We start from the raw sequence: 17,902 nt of genomic DNA on the forward strand, positions 1-17,902 counted from the left end.
CAGTTCAGCCAGACCACATAAAGAGACTGGAAGTGGAATTGTGATGATCCAGATTAGTAAACAAAACCATGAAATTGCTGCCCAGGCGTCCTGTGGTCAAGCTGTATTTTGGTTTGGACAAGCACAGGTTTTTCTAAAGACCATTACGCATCAAGTAAAGGTCCTTTTCACATGGCCAGTTACCGTTCAAAAGTTTGGGATATTTTTTGGGTTGAGAAGTTTTGAGAAGCAAGTTATTATTTTTTTTTGCTAAAGCATTTATTTGATCAAAAATACAGTAAAAACTGCACTTTTGTGACGTACTACAATTTAAAAGAACTGATTTCTATTTTACTATGTAATTGAATTTCCAGCATCATTACTACAGTATTCAGTGTCACAAGATCCTTCAGAAATAATTCTTCTAATACTGATTTATTGCTCAAGAATTACTTCTCATTATTATCAATGTTGAAAAGAATTGTGCTGCTTAATATTTTTGTGGAAACTGGGCTACTGTCTTTTTCAGGTTTCTTTGATGAATAGAAGCTTCAAAAGAACAACATTTAATTGAAATAGATTTTTTTGTAACAATGTAGAAGTTACTTTTGATCAATTGAATGTGTCCTTCCTGAATATAATATTATTTTATTCATTAAGGACACATTCAATTATATATTTTATCTTACTGAGCCCAAACTTTTGAACAGTAGTGTATATTGCCAATTTGCCACAATCTAGGATGTTTTGGGTATTTCGTTTGGAATGTTGTGATCTTCATTGTGTATCGTGGCATAATGGTATGTTAGATCAGTATTGTTTGGTGGAAACAATGAGGAAGGATGTAGCAGAATCTCACTCTCCCAAAAGAGGAAACCATCTATTTACCGAATTAGGCTTTGCATGTGTTAAAGGACAAATAAAAGGACCATTTCACTAAGATCAGTAACACTTCATTTGCTTGCTAGTATGGCAGATGCGGTGGTCTGTACAGTATGACATACAAAAGTATTCCCACTCATCAGTGTGACCCAGTGCTGTATTTGCTGAGCTGATGTTTCTACTGCTGAATAATCAGTCTCATGACTCGTCACTTACTGAATGAGACTGAATGGCTGATGTGTCTCTCTTTCTTTCTCTCTGCGTCCATTTTTGGTCAGCAAACGTATAAAGGATGTTAAAAAAGAACATTACAGCATACAAATTACAAATCCCCCCAAAGACATGTTTAAAAATAGTCACGGACAATTAATCTAAGTGGACTGAATGTACAGTGTACAATAAGAGTGTGTTCCCAGAGCTTTCATCGCCTGTATCCGAGCAGGGACGTTTCCTTTAAGGTGGAGAGCCTATAAACTCGCAAGACAAAGGAATGAGAACCACATGGCAGACTAAATCTCTTGTAAGAACTCTTGGAGCCGCCACGAGAAGTTTTTCTGCCTGTATTGCAAGGCTCTCACGATTGAACGAGGTGAAATGAAAGGTGTGTAGTACCACTGCTGTGTGATGTAATGGACTTCTTACCACTTCCCCAAGCCTCCTTTAATATGCCACAGCTGTGCCTTCTCGAAATGGTATTACTGACATGGGTAATAGAAGAAATATAGAAAAATAAACCAGCTCCTTCTGTCATCATCCACCAAACCGCATACATCTCAATGCGTATGGCTCTGCCAAAAGCAAAGGGCAAGCGGAAGGATGCAAGTAGAGGGTAAAGCAACTGAAGCAAAAGAAATGGAGCCAGTGTTTCCAAATATGATTAATGAATAACATTTTCATCAGCAAATGTCCCTGCCCTGTTTGCTGTATGTATATGTACAGTATAGGTGTACATACACAATATCGTTCTTTTTTTATTTGAAAATAAATACATTATTTTATGTTATTTCATGCAAGTATGTGAAGACATTTATATCATGGTTTCCACAAAAATATTAAGCAGCACAACGTTGTTTTCAACATTGATAACTACTGTATAAGTGCAGCCTTGTGTGTGTGCGTGCGTGCGTGCGTGTGATTGTCATCTATGTTTTTTGGCATTCACTGTTAAGATGTATTCATATCGTCTCATAAGAAAATTACTGGCTACATAAATAAACCTTTTGTTTTATGTGTGTTCTGTGTTCAAACAAGCCATTCACATATGTAAATAAGTTCCCAATATCCATCAGCACAATGCAGACTATCAGACCTCACCATGGAGTAATATAGAAACATATTTAGTTAATTAAAGGAATTCCCCTTTTGCCTCACCATTCTACTTGTTCAGTATTAATTGAGGATTAGAATCTACTAAACCCTCTCTGACCCTCTTAAAAGCTTGCTGAGCAGATTTTAGTATTGTGCTGTGGGGCACACAAGGGGCCAGTTTTGCTTGTTAGTGCCCTCCTGTTCTTGTTTTTAAACTGCTGTAGGTGGGAAAATTTGAGTTTTTAATGTGCTCATAAACATTTTGATTGTTAAAACATTAAATGCAGCTGTTAATAGGTAACAATCATTGTTGTCACTACAATACATATGTATACACACTACTGTTCAAAGGTTTGGGATCAGTAAGATTTTCTTTTATGTTTTTGGAATAATGTTTTCTCTAATGTTCAGAAAGGCTGCATTTATATTTAATTAAATATATATATATAAAATAATATAAACTAAAAAATATGTAATATATAAAATAACTGTTCATTTATTTATTCATTTATTTTTACAGAATGAACTTATCATTGTCATCTTTTTCTTTGTTCTTCACAGCGGTGAGAGCGGAGCAGGGAAGACAGTAGCAGCAAAGTATATCATGGGCTACATCTCCAAAGTTTCAGGTGGAGGTCCCAGAGTTCAGGTGGGTTGCACAGAATAAACTAACATTAAACTGTTTTACATGCAGAGACACTCTCAGGATTAGCTGAGGTGTGATCAAATAGAAGAAGAAAAAAATACGATGGCTTCCTGTTCCTGGTGACTTTACTGAGACTTTTTATGACAGTTAATGTTAAACAGAAAGTTGGCCTCATCTGACATCATTCCTCTATACCTCCATTTCTTACGATATCTCTTTTATCCCCTAAATCCCACCAGCAGCCATCTGTCCCCCACAATCCCCCTCTGATCTATCCTGTGTTCCTCATGTGAGTGGGCTCAGAGTCAGAAGACTGACACTTGTTGATTGCATTAATCTGACTGAATTAACCCTTTGTTGATGAGCAAATACAATGGAGTCCAAAAGTCTAAGAACACTTAGTGAAAATGCACGTATTATGCATAACATTTTGAGTGAAATTAACATGACTTTGAGAATTTCAATGGGGTTTTCCTCCTTTTGCTTCAATGACTGCATCACTCGAGCTGCATGAGCTTCATACATTTGTTTAAAACCTGATGATCATGTTTTCCAGCATGATTTGAGAATGATCCAAAGAGAAACTTGAGCTTCACTAGAAGCTAGAACATGTGCACGTCTGTACATTTATCAAAGTCACAAATTTGCTTATTTGATTAGTGACCTAGAAATAATACAGAATCTGAAATATTTAATTTTAATAAAGAACTCCAAGACATTACATTATATTTTCAGACAGATGCATTGAATAGACATCACAAAAAGTGCTTTTACAAGTCAAAACACTGCAAAAATCATATTCTTTATGTGTACCACTGTCTACTCATCAAGGTAAAATATCTAAAAATGTGCTCCAAAAAGTATGGGTCAGCACACTTTTTTTTAAAGCTTTATTTTGTTTGTAATTATTAACATTGAACTAACGTATTTGTTTAATTTAAATTCCAAATCTCTTTATTATAAATGTTCAATGTGTACATTTGAATCCCACTACTTTTTTGGGACTAAGAAGAATATCCATCATGAAATGATTCCCTGCGGATTAAATATAATGATTTGATAGAAAAACAGGCTGTTTCATGTGTTTTGACGGGTAGGTTTGTTGGTATCTTAAACAAAGTAGAGTATTGTCTTATAACAGAAAGCCCTTCTGCTCTGTTTTGCCTTTGCTTTGTCTGATCCCGCGGATGTCACAGTGCCTCATGGTCATATGACCATCACTGTTATATGGCATCTTGATTTCTGTGATGTGATGCTTATCTCCCTCTTTTTTTTTTTGTCTCTTTTTCCCACTATTTTTGTCTGTATCTCCATTTTTTACTCTTGTGATCCATATAAGAGGTGGTACCATTTCTCTTAGTCCACATGCAAATTTTCCATGTGTGTTTTTCCTGGTATTGTTTTCCTATAGCTCTAATTTGTTTACATCAGTAATTTGACTTTTTTCAAGTTCCTCTATTTATTTTTGGGGTCTGCTAGAATACAATTACATGATTTAAAGTTAGAAAAACATAATTTTTCTCACACTGTACATTGCTGTTGCACTTCTTGTCATCCTCTACCTGAAATGCTCTGTTTTAGTTTCTTTGTTTTTAAAGCCCACCTTTCCAAAAAGCCCAGTCTGCTCTGGCCCTGTCCCAAATGGCACCCTAAACACTTGCGGTCTTCTTACGAGTTCACACTTTCGTGACATAACGGCGCTTTGACTGTTAGGAAGAAGTCAACTGCGGAGTTCTGGGGCATATCGACTGCAAAGGGGGTGCTCGTGAGCACCCTTCTGAAACCTAAAATAACAAATGGGACACCCTATGGTCTCATGGACTAAACAGACACACGTGTCCTCACACACGGCAGCCATTGTAAGTCCACAAGTCCGTAAGTGCATATAAAGTGTGCTATTTGGGACAGGCCTTTGATTGGTCAGCTGGCCCAGTCCCTTGTGATTGGTTAACTGCTTAGAGCGTGTGTCGGAACTGTTATGCCCCTTACCATGCTCACTGATGCACATGGGGAATGAAGGCTGGCTCGTGTGGTCTGATAAAACAGACGAGCTACTGTAGCTCAAATTGCTCAAGAAGTTAATGCTGGTTCTGATAGACAGGTGTCAGAATACACAGTGCATTGCAGTTTGTTGCATATGGGGCTGCATAGCCGCAGACCAGTCAGGGTGCCCCTGCTGACTCCTGTCCACCACCGAAAGCACCAACAGTGGGCACGTGAGCCCTGCCACAAAGCAAAAATGGTTCAGGAATGGTTTGAGGAGCACGAGTTTAAGGTGTTGACTTGGCCTCCAAATTCCCCAGATCTCAATCCAATTGAGCATCTGAACAAACAAGTCCGATCCATGGAGGCCCCACCTCGCAACTTACAGGACTTAAAGGATCTGCTGCTAACATCTTGGTGCCATATACCACAGCACACCTTCAGGGGTCTAGTGGAGTCCATGCCTCGATGGGTCAGGGCTGTTTTGGCAGCAAAAGGAAGGCCAACACAATATTAAGTCATAATGTTATGCCTGATCGGTGTTGATGGTAACTAACATGGCTTCAGAATTTGAAGTCCATACAATGTATTCTGCTGCCATAAAAAAAAAAACACAATCTCCTTGACATAGTAAAATCAGTTACCCAATACCCAACAGTTCATTTAGAATGGGCCAAACAAGCCAGTTGGTTGGGCATTATGCAAATATATAACATGGAAATAATGTCAGGACTACAAATAAGGGTGTTTCTTGTTGAAGAAATTGACTCCCTTTGGTGTTTACATGCACAAGCTATGTTACACAGTAAAGGAAAGGTCAAATAAATTACAAAAACACAATCGGTGCCCTTTAAGAATCTATATGCGGTTTGTGCACTATGTATGTTTGACGACTTAAAGATGGGATTTCACTCTAATGGTTTTTGGATATCCCAGAACTTCTGCATCTGTCTGTCTGTCTCTTGGCTGCTGAGTCAAATGGCTGTAACTAGACAATGCTATGCAAATTCAATGTGGAATGTGCACATGTACTGATATTAATGTGTGTGTAGGATAGATTCAGGCCATTTAGGCCACTTTTTGACATTGAGATGGCCAGTTTTACCTGAATTCACCCTGCAAACTGGATGTTACCTCATCTAATCAGTTCTAGATCAGCATAGGTGCTGTACTTGTGATGAAATGTCAATGTAACTCTCAATCCCTCTCTTTTTCCTGTTTCTATCTACACAGCATGTCAAAGACATCATTCTACAGTCCAACCCTCTTCTAGAGGCTTTTGGGAATGCTAAAACAGTGAGGAACAACAATTCCAGTCGATTTGTAAGTATCGTTCATCCTCCCATAAATGTATTTTATTGAAGAGAGCAAATAGCAGATGTCTTGTGTTGGGCTGTATCTTGTCCACTGGATAAATTTGAGAGGAACACAGTTGCAATAGAACCAACAAAAACAGGGGGATCATCCAGCTTAAATACAGAAAGAAAGAACAATGTTTTGCCACTGCAATAATATCCATCGATAAATATGATGCTATCGTTAAGGCTTTAACCTAAACGTGCCCTTAAAAATACTCATAGCAGCCATTACAATATTGTACGACACATTTACTTGCAGTTCTGCTACATTATGCCCAGACATGTCTTGTTTTTGGGACTGGTGTAGTTTTGTTGTAAGAAGAATGAATTAGAAGTGATACTAATGGATTATGTAGTGGATAGGAGTGTTTTGTCAACGAAAAAGTGTTTTGATGAGTTCAGGGATCTTACATGGGCTGGTAATGTCATTACAGCTTTAAGTCTGGTAACTGTGGACAGCTACAGCACACATAAATGGACAGAGAGAGACACATAAACGATAGTGAAGAGTGTTTGTGTGCGTGTGTCAAAGCATTTCCTTTTTTTCTGTTCTGGGCATATGTACATCCACCTGCAGTATATCACGTCTGTGCCTTTTTAACATTCATCTTCACTGACAGGGGAAATACTTTGAGATTCAGTTCAGTTCCGGTGGAGAGCCAGATGGTGGGAAAATCTCCAACTTCCTATTGGAAAAATCACGTGTGGTGATGAGGAATCCTGGAGAGAGGAGCTTCCACATCTTCTACCAGGTGAGAATGAGGACATGAGCTGGAGTCCTTCCCTCAGAAAATGTCACTGTGACATTTAGTATAAGCACACAACGTTATGAGGAAAAATTGAATGAATAACCACAGTAAAATCCAGGAAGGGGAAGATGGAGCCATTTGGCTCTGAAAAGCAGGTCACGTTGTTCTGTGTTTACCATTTGAGCTCTTTGGAAGAGGGAGATTCTGTCTGACCTCCTCTTAATGAGGTCTCCTCGCTGCAGTTTCTTCTTCACAATTTTGGAGAACTTGACTGTTTCTTATGGTTGAGTTATTTAGGACTTTTTGTTTTTTTGGCGTTTCTTTCATTATAGACACTTTTGGCTCTGTACACTTTTAGAAAATAAGTTCTCTCACACTTTTCACACTCTCGCTAGTTTTTTTTTAAAATTTGTCTGGTGACATTGTCCAGGAGAATTCCTCATTTTTCTCCAGAAAGTCATAAATTCCCACCGAAGTGTAATTTCCTCCACGTCTCAAATTTTGTTTTGTGTTTAATGGCTTTCTGTAGTGAAAATGACGGAAATTACCATTTAAATTGCTTTTGGACTAAAATGGCTGACTCCTTTGTCTTTCTATGCATTAGCTAGCATTTTATGTATACACAACATTAACTAATATTTAACACTAATGTTCAAAAGTTTGGGGTTTGAGGCTGCATTAAGGCTGTCTTTTTCAGAAATCTTTGATGAATAGAAAGTTAATTTATTTGAAACGGAATTTTTTTTTAACAATTTTGATAAATGTAATGCACCCTTGCTGTATAAAAATATGAATTTCTTTTTTTTTTAATTGAATTGACAAAATTTAAACTTGATAGGAAATGATACATAAAAACAATATTCTTCTCATAGCTGTTGTTTACATTTCTATTTATTTTTATTTTACATCTCATATTTCACCTTGAGCGTTGCAAAAAGTTTACATAATGTGACCTTCACATAACAAAAAAACTGAAAAGTTAAAGTTGAAAACTGTTTGTTTTAACAAAATCCTTGGGACATAAAATTTCTGAAGTTGAAGAAACACACTTTAATGAAGACTCACATATGACTTTTATGTAATATAATATATAATTTCTCTTCATAGCTAATAGAGGGAGCCAGTGGAGAACAGAAAAGCAGTCTGGGTATCACAAACCTGGATTACTACTCTTACCTCAACCAGTCAGGTTCCTACAAAGTTGACGATATTAACGACAAGCATGACTTCCAAGAAACCTTTGTAAGTATGATTTAGGCAGCTTGGTATTTTGAGTTATGCTCTGTTGTCCTTGGAGTCTTATTTAGCTGTGAAGATTTTACCTGTTTAAATATGACAACTATTTTCCATATTGTTGTTGTAACTTCCCTCTCCTCTATCTTTTCTCTGTCTGACCCCAGCATGCCATGGAAGTGATTGGTATCTCAGGGGGGGACCGCGCCCTGGTACTGCAAATTGTGGCTGGAGTTCTTCACCTTGGGAACATCAACTTTAGGGAAGCAGGGAATTATGCTGCTGTAGAAAATGATGAGTGTATGTATCTAGACTCTTCGAATCTCAGTTTTGCGTCGCCCCTTGTTTTTGGTGTCCCCGTTTGAACTATGTGCTGCTGTAATGCCAAACTGTCTTGCCACACCAAATTACCCTAGAAAATAGAGCTCTGTTTATGGGCATGGTATCTGCATATTACATCACACACTAAAATTACACCGTGAAACTCTGAACTTCCAGCCCACCCCTCTATTTCCTCTCTCTCTCTCTCTTTCCCTCAGAGTGTCTCAAAGCTCTCAGGTGGAGCAATGCACTTGAATGACAGAGGCTGTTTGCTGTGGCATAAAGCCATGCTGTGCTGGGAGCAGACGTAGCTAATCTGTGCCTTTCCTGTTCCCAGCCCCCCCAACCCCTCTTCCTGTCTGCCGCTAGCAGCTTTCACACATTTAGTGTTGGCTTGCCAATGTAAAAAGCACACACGGCACAAGTGCTCAGCTGCCTGCTTATGACAAAACCGTATGCGAAGGGTTCATGCGTTCTGGGAAGTAAATTCTATAGATAACATCTTCAACTTCAAATCCATAGATTTTTATGGAGGTCTTCGATTGACATCATGGTAGCGTTGAGAGCCACGGACAGTCTCAGATCTTTTTATAGTTGCGTTGTTTTGGGAGGCCAGTTCTGTATGCTCTGTTGTACCACACCCGTACATCTGAATAATGAGCCATACTTAAGCAGCATGACTGCATCACTATCAGGGCTGAATGAGGGCAGTTTCCTTTTTTAAGGAGGTGAGTCAGTGATGAGGCGGGGTTGCTCATAAATAGAGTTAGGCTCAGGACTGTCAGTGACTTGTGTCTCACCCGTGCCTCTCCTCAGAGGAGATCTATTGTTGTGACTACACAGAAAGAAATGTTCATGAGTCATATTTATGACATACCCTTTTTATTGCTTCAACTTTTTTTGAAAAAGGAAAGTTATGATGTTATGTTATGATGTTTCAATAGTTTGGAGTCAGTTTTTTTTTTTAAAGAACACTTTTATTCAGCAAGGATGCATTAAATTAATCAAAAATGACAGTTAAGACATTTATATATGTTACATGTTCTATTTCAAATAAATTATGTTCTTATGAAGTTTTCTATTAATCAACAAATCCTGAGAAAAATGTATCACATTTCCCACAAAAATATTAAGCAACTGTTTTGAGAATTGTTTTTTGAACACCAAATCAGCATTTCGGAAGGATCATGTGACACTGAAGACTTGAGTTATGGCTGCTGAGAATTCAGCTTTGCTGTTACAAGAATAAAGCCTCGATGACCATAAAAACATTCAAAAAATAATGAGATCTTACTGACCCCAAACTTTTTAACAGTAGTGTATATTATATATTTAGAAACACTCATGTATGTAACTCTACCAAACTGTTCTCTCTCCTTCTCCTAGTTCTGGCATTTCCTGCCTTCCTGTTGGGTATCGATCAGCATCGTCTTAAAGAAAAACTCACCAGCCGTAAGATGGACGGCAAGTGGGGGGGAAAGTCAGAGTCCATAGACGTAACGCTGAACGTTGAACAGGCGTGTTTCACACGCGATGCTCTCTCCAAAGCTCTGCACTCTCGTGTTTTTGACTACCTGGTAGAGGTACAGGCCATATAAACCTGTTTTTGTTTAAAGTTACTGAAGAGATAAGCACTGAATGGGTTCCTGTTTTTCTTTAGTCAATCAATAAAGCCATGGTTAAGGACCATCAGGAGCTGAACATTGGAGTACTGGATATCTATGGCTTTGAGATTTTTCAGGTTAGTGTTTTTAAATATTTTTTCCTAGTCACTAATTACTAGCTATCCAGTCTACCTAATGAGATGAGATAACTGATTTTTAATCGTCTGGATTCAATGAGCTTGACTAATCTGATAATCTCTTGGTTTAGCGTCCGGTATTGAGACCATTAAGATAACTACCTGTGTTGCCTTCATAAGAAGGATAAAGCTGGATAACAGGGCTTTCAACCCTTTTAATTTGATCCTGTGCTGCTCAAATTCCAGTTAACCACTCAAATGCAGAAGTCTTGAGCAGCAACTGTGTATTTTTCAATGCTATATTGATAATAATATTGAATCATTGCTTGTTATATTTACATCTTATTAGTTTTCATTTGACTACTGGTATTTTATCTATCTGTCTTTTGTGTTTCCAGAAAAATGGATTTGAACAGTTCTGTATCAACTTTGTGAATGAAAAGCTGCAGCAGATTTTCATTGAGCTGACTCTGAAAGCTGAGCAGGTAACACTTCATTAGTCCCTGTGCTTTTATTTTTGTTAACATGGATCTTGAATAAGACTCTTGTCATTTTAAGTTACACCTTTCCCTTAACCTAGTTCTAGCGGCACAGGAAGTACTTCTACTCCACCCTAGTATAGGATCATTTTCATAATTTTTCCTTTTTTTCTGTCTTTTTCCTCTCTTCAGGAGGAGTATGTACAGGAAGGAATCCGATGGACTCCTATTGAGTACTTCAACAATAAGATCGTCTGTGACCTCATTGAGAGTAAACTAGTGAGTTTCGCCAGCTGTATAAATCAAGCATCCATCTATTTCAAAAGCTGGATATGATATGTCCTTGCCAAGCGCACTTAAATCAATAAAACGAACATTAACAAACTAAGAAGTTCAGATCCATATCCACACAAGCCTCCTTTCTCTTCCCATGACTGTTTGTCTAATGGCCTCAAAATGCTTGATATGCCTCCAAATTCAATTTGCTCCACTCACAGAGAGACTAGACACAAAGAGCCATGAAATTCACAACAAGGGAGAACCTTAACCATCCATGTCTGTCAGCATGTAAGAAAGTGCTTCTCTGTGTCACTGCTAAAAGCTAATGCTTGACTGTGAGAAAAGTACAAGCTGTTTTTCCTTCGTTGAACTCTGTGTGGATAGAGAGATGTCTTAATTTTCTCACGGGTGTCATTTCACCAAATTAATGCATGATAATTCATTTAAAAAGTTTGATAAAGCTTGAAAGGTCAGTGAATGTGGACAAAAATGCACTTTAGGCATGAATGTTTGTAAATTAAAATGTTTGTGTACTATAGTATGTGGGTAAAATGTAACGTCCTGCAATGCAACATGCTATACATTAACTAAATCAATACTACTACTATATAACTATACTACTGCTGCTGCTACTACTACTAATGAAAGATTTGATTTACCACAAATGCAGATCAAGATGCATTTATATTTTGGCTCTGGTTGCTTGTTATCAAGGCTACATAACAATCAACAAGAGTCAAAATAAAACCCTAACAAATAAAGAAACAAAAAGGATAAGAAAATAAAAAGGAAATAATATTCATTACAAATTCAATAAAATGACTAACAGGAGCCTAATAGGATGTGTCTCAAAATGATTTTATATTAGGTGGCCTTAACTACTATGTACTTACATCGAAAAATAAGTACAATGTACTTATTGTGTTCATATTATATTGCAAAACACTTTTGCTGATATTGAGGTGGATACAGGTTAAGTTTTTAAAGTTAGCCCTGGAGTTAGGCCAGGAAGATTTGTCTGCAAGGGTACTGTTTAAATGCACAGTTACCTGACAAATATTTTTATACTGAAATCCCTCCGATGCGAGGACGATCCGTTTAGATCTGCTCTGACGGATAAATATGTATAGCCCTGGTGATTCCAAGAAGATTTGTCTGCAAGGGTACTGTTTAAACGCACAGTTACCTGACAAATATAAATGGTAAAATCGTAAACCTGACTCTCCATTTTCTTCCACTCCAGATAGGGGTGATTCAGGTTATACGATACATATTTTTTATTTATTCGCTTATGAATATCTTAATTCCATTTCTGTGTAAAGCACTTTGAATTGCCACTGTGTATGAAATGTGCTATATAAATAAACTTGCCTAAAGTTAGGGACAGGTGTGGTGGTATGGGTAAGTTTAAGGGTGTAAAGGAAGTATCAACAGTGTAATTATTAATGTAACTACAGAAATTAATTACAGATGTAATTACATGCAGGTCATTTTTAAAATGTAAGAACAATGTAAAAACATGTACGTACACAATAAGTGCATTGTAACAAATGATTAATTTAAATGTTAGTACATAGTAGTTAAGGCCACCTAATATAAAGTGTTTTTTTTTTAAATATGAATGCATTTCACAATATAAATGTCACTATCATTTGTTTGTGTCCTTTCCCAGAATCCTCTAGGCATCATGAGTATACTGGACGATGTGTGCGCTACTATGCATGCGAAGGGTGAAGGCGCAGATCAGACGATGCTGCAGAAGCTCAGAATGCAGATCAACAACCACGAGCACTTTAACAGCTGGAACCAGGGCTTCATCATCCACCATTATGCTGGCAAGGTATTTATACCTCACTGTGTCTCAAACATCTCTTTATCCCACTTCTGTAGTGTTGTTAAATGTTTTCCTTTCGGCTTCTACTTTTGTGCCGAAGTTTCTAAATTTCATTGTCTCTTGCTGTTTCTTTCCTTCTCTCTCTTAGTCTCTAGTTTACTCTTTGTTGGCTTGAGGTAGTTCAGTATGTGTGGTACCATTCACATACCCCGTGTTCAATGAGGCGTGCTCTGAGGGGAGGCCCGTCCACATCCTGCACCATTAGATTTATAATAAGCACGTTTAACAGTCAAAGGAAAACCCATGATAAAAATAAATAAATATTATATGTATATATTGTTTAGTTATATGCAAACTAAATACTGTTGTATATGCAAAGACTGTAAGTAAGTCATTGACAGGTTGAACTGACTTTGATCTAAACATGAATTGGCTCAACCATACAATTGTTTGAATTTTTAACCCTGTCCAGAACACACAACTGATTTAACGGCCTGTTATTTGTTCCTTTAGGTGTCTTATGATGCAGAGGGTTTCTGTGAGAGAAACAGGGATGTGCTGTTCACGGACCTGATTGAATTGATGCAGAGCAGTGAAATGTAAGTGTCAATCCGCCATTATAACAACAGCCAGTCTTGAATCGTTCAACAGCTGCTTGTAACAGACTCTCAGAGAGACCTCGGTTAATATGAACATTTAAACATCTTAATATATGTAAATCATGGATATAATCAGGCCAGCTGAAGGCTGGGGCCTATAACAGAAGTGTGCAGGGGATTAGCATTGTTTCTGAGTCCAAAAGGGCCTTCTATCTCTCAAGGGAGTAGGTCTGTAGAGCGTGCCCGTCACTCTTATGTGCTCCTGGGCCTCTTTTGGGCCACAGAAGCCATCTGTGCAAACCTCCAGCATCTCTTTGTGAAGCCTTCTGGGGGTCTGCTTTCAGACGGCATTCAGACACGTGCTGTCGTGCATATATACACACCACCACACACAAATGCAGAGTTTGCCAGAGATTATGTCATATGGAATGCTGTCTTGAACCAAGGAACCAGGAAAACAGAATTTTGTTTCTAGCCCGTATGGTTCAAAAGTTATGGTAACACTTTCGTATGGGAACACATATTCACTATTAACTATGACTTTTGCCTCAATAAACTCCTAATTTACTGCATATTAATATTTAGTAAGGTAGATTTTGTAGCATTTAAGTTTAGGTATTGGGTAGGACTAAGGGATGTAGAATAAGGTCATGCAGCATAAGGCATTAATATGTGCTTTATAAGTACTAATAAACAGACAATATCCTAGTAATATTCATGCTAATAAGCAACCCTTACATAAAGTGTTACCAGTTATTAGCATAAACGTAAGTGAAACTTTGGACAGTTGGTGGTGCTACTACTAGAGTTAGAGACTCCAAAATCAGTGTGCCAAATTTCATAACTTTTTACCATACGGTTCTATGGGCTGCCATAAACTTCCTTGGCAGAAGAAGAAGAAAACTACTGGATACAATAAGCCTGTTAATACGATGAGATACCTTTGTAAGTATCTTTATTTTATTTCACTACTAGCTGGCATCTGGTACAGAATCTGTACAGATAGCTAAACAAAGAACTTTCCAAAATACTAATAGGGTTTTATAAATATTGAAACCCAATAAATCAAAGCATTTTTAACAGAGGCAACACTGAATCCATTTTAGAGTTTTTATCTAAAACTTTAAAAACATTATATCGTTTTTTAAATTGCTCTTTTATAGTAGAAAAAGAAGCTGGCATGTCGTTAAAACACCAACCAACCAATCTATAAGCTCAGTAAAAAGCTCATTCAGTAAGCAGTGAGGCTAAAGGATAGTGAGCACTAGAGATTAAAACCCACAAGTATTCAAACTCTTACCCTGTCCCAGTGATGATGAACTCCAAAACAATGTGTGCTGTGGCCTGCAGGAATTCAAGTGACCCTGGTCTGCAGCGGAGAAACGCGATTAGAAACATTCCTGTTACACTCTGTATTTCTTTATGCTGTGTTCATCTTTCAAATCATTCCTGTCTGGTTTGATTCTTTTTCATTAGACCTTTCATCAGTGCCCTGTTCCCAGAAAACCTCAATGCTGAGAAAAAAGGCAGACCCACTACTGCAGGGAGTAAAATCAAGGTGAGTTGAGTCTCATCTGCAGGCTCTTCGCAGGTTCTTCTATTTCACCTCATATAACTTAACTATTTTACACACTTTCTGGTTGCCGGACTGTCTGTGTAGATTAAGTAGTTTTAATGGTTTTTCTGTAAGCTGCTTTAGCTTTTTCACAATCTTGCTGTTTCTTTGTAATGGCAGAAACAAGCCAATGATCTGGTGAGCACACTGATGAAGTGTACACCTCACTACATCCGCTGTATCAAACCCAATGAGACCAAGAAACCCAAAGACTGGGAGGAGAGCAGGTGAGAGATTATGGTCAAGTTGAATTCACATTCATTTAAAGGTGTCTTAAATCGTTAGGTGCTGTGTTACAATTATATAGGAAACTGATATTATAATGGATATAGTTGAGATTTCTTATTAAATTATTATATTCTGTTAAAGTGCCCATTATTCATAATGACGGTGGAAAAAAACAATTCTTTGAGAGGAAAACATCCTCACTGAGTAGCTTCTGCCTTTAATGAGGCATCTGAGCTTGTTTGTGTTTTCAAGTCATAGCAGTTCTGCAGAAAATCACTTTCTCAAATCAAATTTTTTTTTAAATCCAGTCATTTTTTTTATTTTTACACTACCATTCAAAAATGTATGGTTGGTCAGATTTTTTTAATGTCTCTGCCTTGAACCAAGAAAAAAACCCTGCAATATTGTAAAATATTATTACAATATAAAATAACTCCTTTCTATTTTAATATATTTTGTTTCATTTATTCCTGTGATGGCAAGGCTAAATTTTCAGCAGCCATTATTATGCTGCCTTCACGTGCTATGGGAAATGTTGTACTTCCCATTTCTGAAGTCGTGATTAGGAGCTTATCACCTTAAAATTTTGACTTGAAAGGGCATTCATGTCCAATATTTTAACTAGGAAACTAGCATTTACGATAACTCCGATAGCACTTGAAAGTAGCACTTGTCTTCAGCGTCACGTGATGCTTCAGAATTCATTCTAATATGCTGATGTAACCCCTCCTGTTCGAACCGCCTGCTCCAAGCAGGACTCGAACCCGGGTCTGCCGACATGAGAGTCGGACGCTCTAACAAGGAGGCCAAAGGCTGCAACCCCTAGCGTCAGTCGCTAGAGCATCTCTTGAGATCAGAGGAGTGAGGTTTACTCGCACAGCAACTACTAGCTGGCCTCCGTTACACTGACATTTCTTATTATCAGTGTTGAAAACAATTGAACAGCATTTATTTGAAATAGAAAATCTTTCGTAACATTGTAAATGACTTTACTGTCACTTTTGAACTATTTAATGAATCATTGCTGAATAAAGGTCTCTGTCTCTTTCTCTCTCTCACTCTCAAAGAAAAAAGAAGTAGTGTAAAATGGGAAACTAATTATCAACATGGATCAAGATTTTATTTCTAAGCATGGTTGTTCTTTGTCCTGACAGTTCTTTCGTCTTTTTTTGTTTATTTTTCCTGGCTTTTTGTCCTTTCGCCATAGTTTTTTGGGAATGAAATGTTCTGATCTGGCACGTTGTATTGTTCAGCCTCTAATGGTCTTCCTGTTATGAGGGTTCGGGAGCATTGTTCATGTTAGGCAGTATAATTAGCACTCACACTTCATTCTCAGGATGTGTATCCATGAGATTTGCATTTAGTCAGTCAAAAAGGCTGATGGGGAAACCACCAGAAATGCCTTATTTGTCTATGAAATTGTAACAGGTTGAGAAGAATTTCTGTAAAGGTTTTTTTTTTGGACGTTAGGCAGTATAATTAGCACTCACACTTCATTCTCAGGATGTGTATCCATGAGATTTGCATTTAGTCAGTCAAAAAGGCTGATGGGGAAACCCCCAGAAATGCCTTATTTGTCTATGAAATTGTAACAGATTGAGAAGAATTTCTGTAAAGGGTTTTTTTTTTGGACTGTTACTGTAAATATTAATCTACCTTCCTTCCTCTCCATCTCTCTCTCTCTCTCTCTCTCTCTCTCTCTCTCTCTCTCTCTCTCTCTCTCTCTCTCTCTCTCTCTCTCTCTCTCTCTCTCTCTCTCTCTCTCTCTCTCTCTCTCTCTCTCTCTCTCTCTCTCTCTCTCTCTCCCTCTCTCTCTCTCCTAGAGTGAAGCACCAGGTGGAATACCTGGGTCTAAAAGAGAATATAAGAGTAAGGCGTGCTGGCTATGCTTACAGAAGATTCTTCCGCAAGTTCTTGAACAGGTAAAGACTGATTTCAAAAATCATCCTTAAATCCTGACAGGTAGATCTTCATTGAACATCATGGAATGACAGCATATCTGGCATTACAATTTTTGTGACTATATTTTGACAAGATCAAAGAAAAGGAAGAGGGATCTTTGAGACCGTTTCCTCTGTCATTGTGTTGGTTTAAGGGTCTAATTCTTCCATTATGACACCAGTTACTTCACATGCTTCATTGAGTTATTAACTTTTTACATGAAGTAAAACCCTGAATCATCTTTTGGTGTTAAAATTAAATGTCTTATTGGTTTTACTCCACCCTACAAGTGTTTATCTTGCACTCACATACTGCATACAGTATATTTACAAAGGGCTCCATTTCAGAAGACTGAGCATTTTGTTCTTTTATATGAATGAAAAATATGATTTGTTTCTCCGAAGGATGAAAACGTCCTCATCTTTTCACTCTGTCTCATAGGTATGCTATTCTGACTAAGGAGTCGTGGCCAACATGGCAGGGGGATGAGAAGCAGGGTGTGCTGCATCTCCTGCGCTCCGTAAACATGGACCAAGACCAGTATCAGCTCGGACATACCAAAATCTTCATCAAAGCCCCTGAGTCGGTAAGACCTGACACATTTGGACAAGTTCCATTTTTTTTCAGCAACAGGATATGATATCATGCCCCAGGGAGTCTCGTTTTAATCAATAAAAAGTTATCCTAATAAATTATAATACATTTAAAAAGTTCAGATCCTCTGTCA

At 37.7% G+C, this 17,902-nt stretch overlaps 1 protein-coding gene across 3 annotated transcripts in view; it reads left to right on the forward strand.

Annotated features, from left to right (window-relative positions):
- myo1ea (myosin IEa) overlaps positions 1 to 17,902 on the forward strand; it is a 55,135-nt gene that overhangs the window by 25,300 nt on the left and 11,933 nt on the right. For all 3 annotated transcript variants that reach the window (XM_079810515.1, XM_079810517.1, XM_079810516.1), the window contains exons 5-19: positions 2,731 to 2,818; positions 6,032 to 6,121; positions 6,777 to 6,908; positions 8,013 to 8,147; positions 8,306 to 8,438; positions 9,846 to 10,042; positions 10,120 to 10,200; positions 10,599 to 10,685; positions 10,872 to 10,958; positions 12,631 to 12,798; positions 13,306 to 13,391; positions 14,868 to 14,949; positions 15,127 to 15,233; positions 17,058 to 17,156; positions 17,617 to 17,761. In XM_079810515.1, the coding sequence (XP_079666641.1) occupies positions 2,731 to 2,818; positions 6,032 to 6,121; positions 6,777 to 6,908; positions 8,013 to 8,147; positions 8,306 to 8,438; positions 9,846 to 10,042; positions 10,120 to 10,200; positions 10,599 to 10,685; positions 10,872 to 10,958; positions 12,631 to 12,798; positions 13,306 to 13,391; positions 14,868 to 14,949; positions 15,127 to 15,233; positions 17,058 to 17,156; positions 17,617 to 17,761 (1,717 nt within the window). The remainder of the gene's footprint in view (positions 1 to 2,730; positions 2,819 to 6,031; positions 6,122 to 6,776; positions 6,909 to 8,012; positions 8,148 to 8,305; positions 8,439 to 9,845; positions 10,043 to 10,119; positions 10,201 to 10,598; positions 10,686 to 10,871; positions 10,959 to 12,630; positions 12,799 to 13,305; positions 13,392 to 14,867; positions 14,950 to 15,126; positions 15,234 to 17,057; positions 17,157 to 17,616; positions 17,762 to 17,902) is intronic.

This window comes from Gobio gobio (genome assembly GCF_949357685.1).
Source record: "Gobio gobio genome assembly, chromosome: 2".
Classification (NCBI taxonomy): domain Eukaryota; kingdom Metazoa; phylum Chordata; class Actinopteri; order Cypriniformes; family Gobionidae; genus Gobio; species Gobio gobio.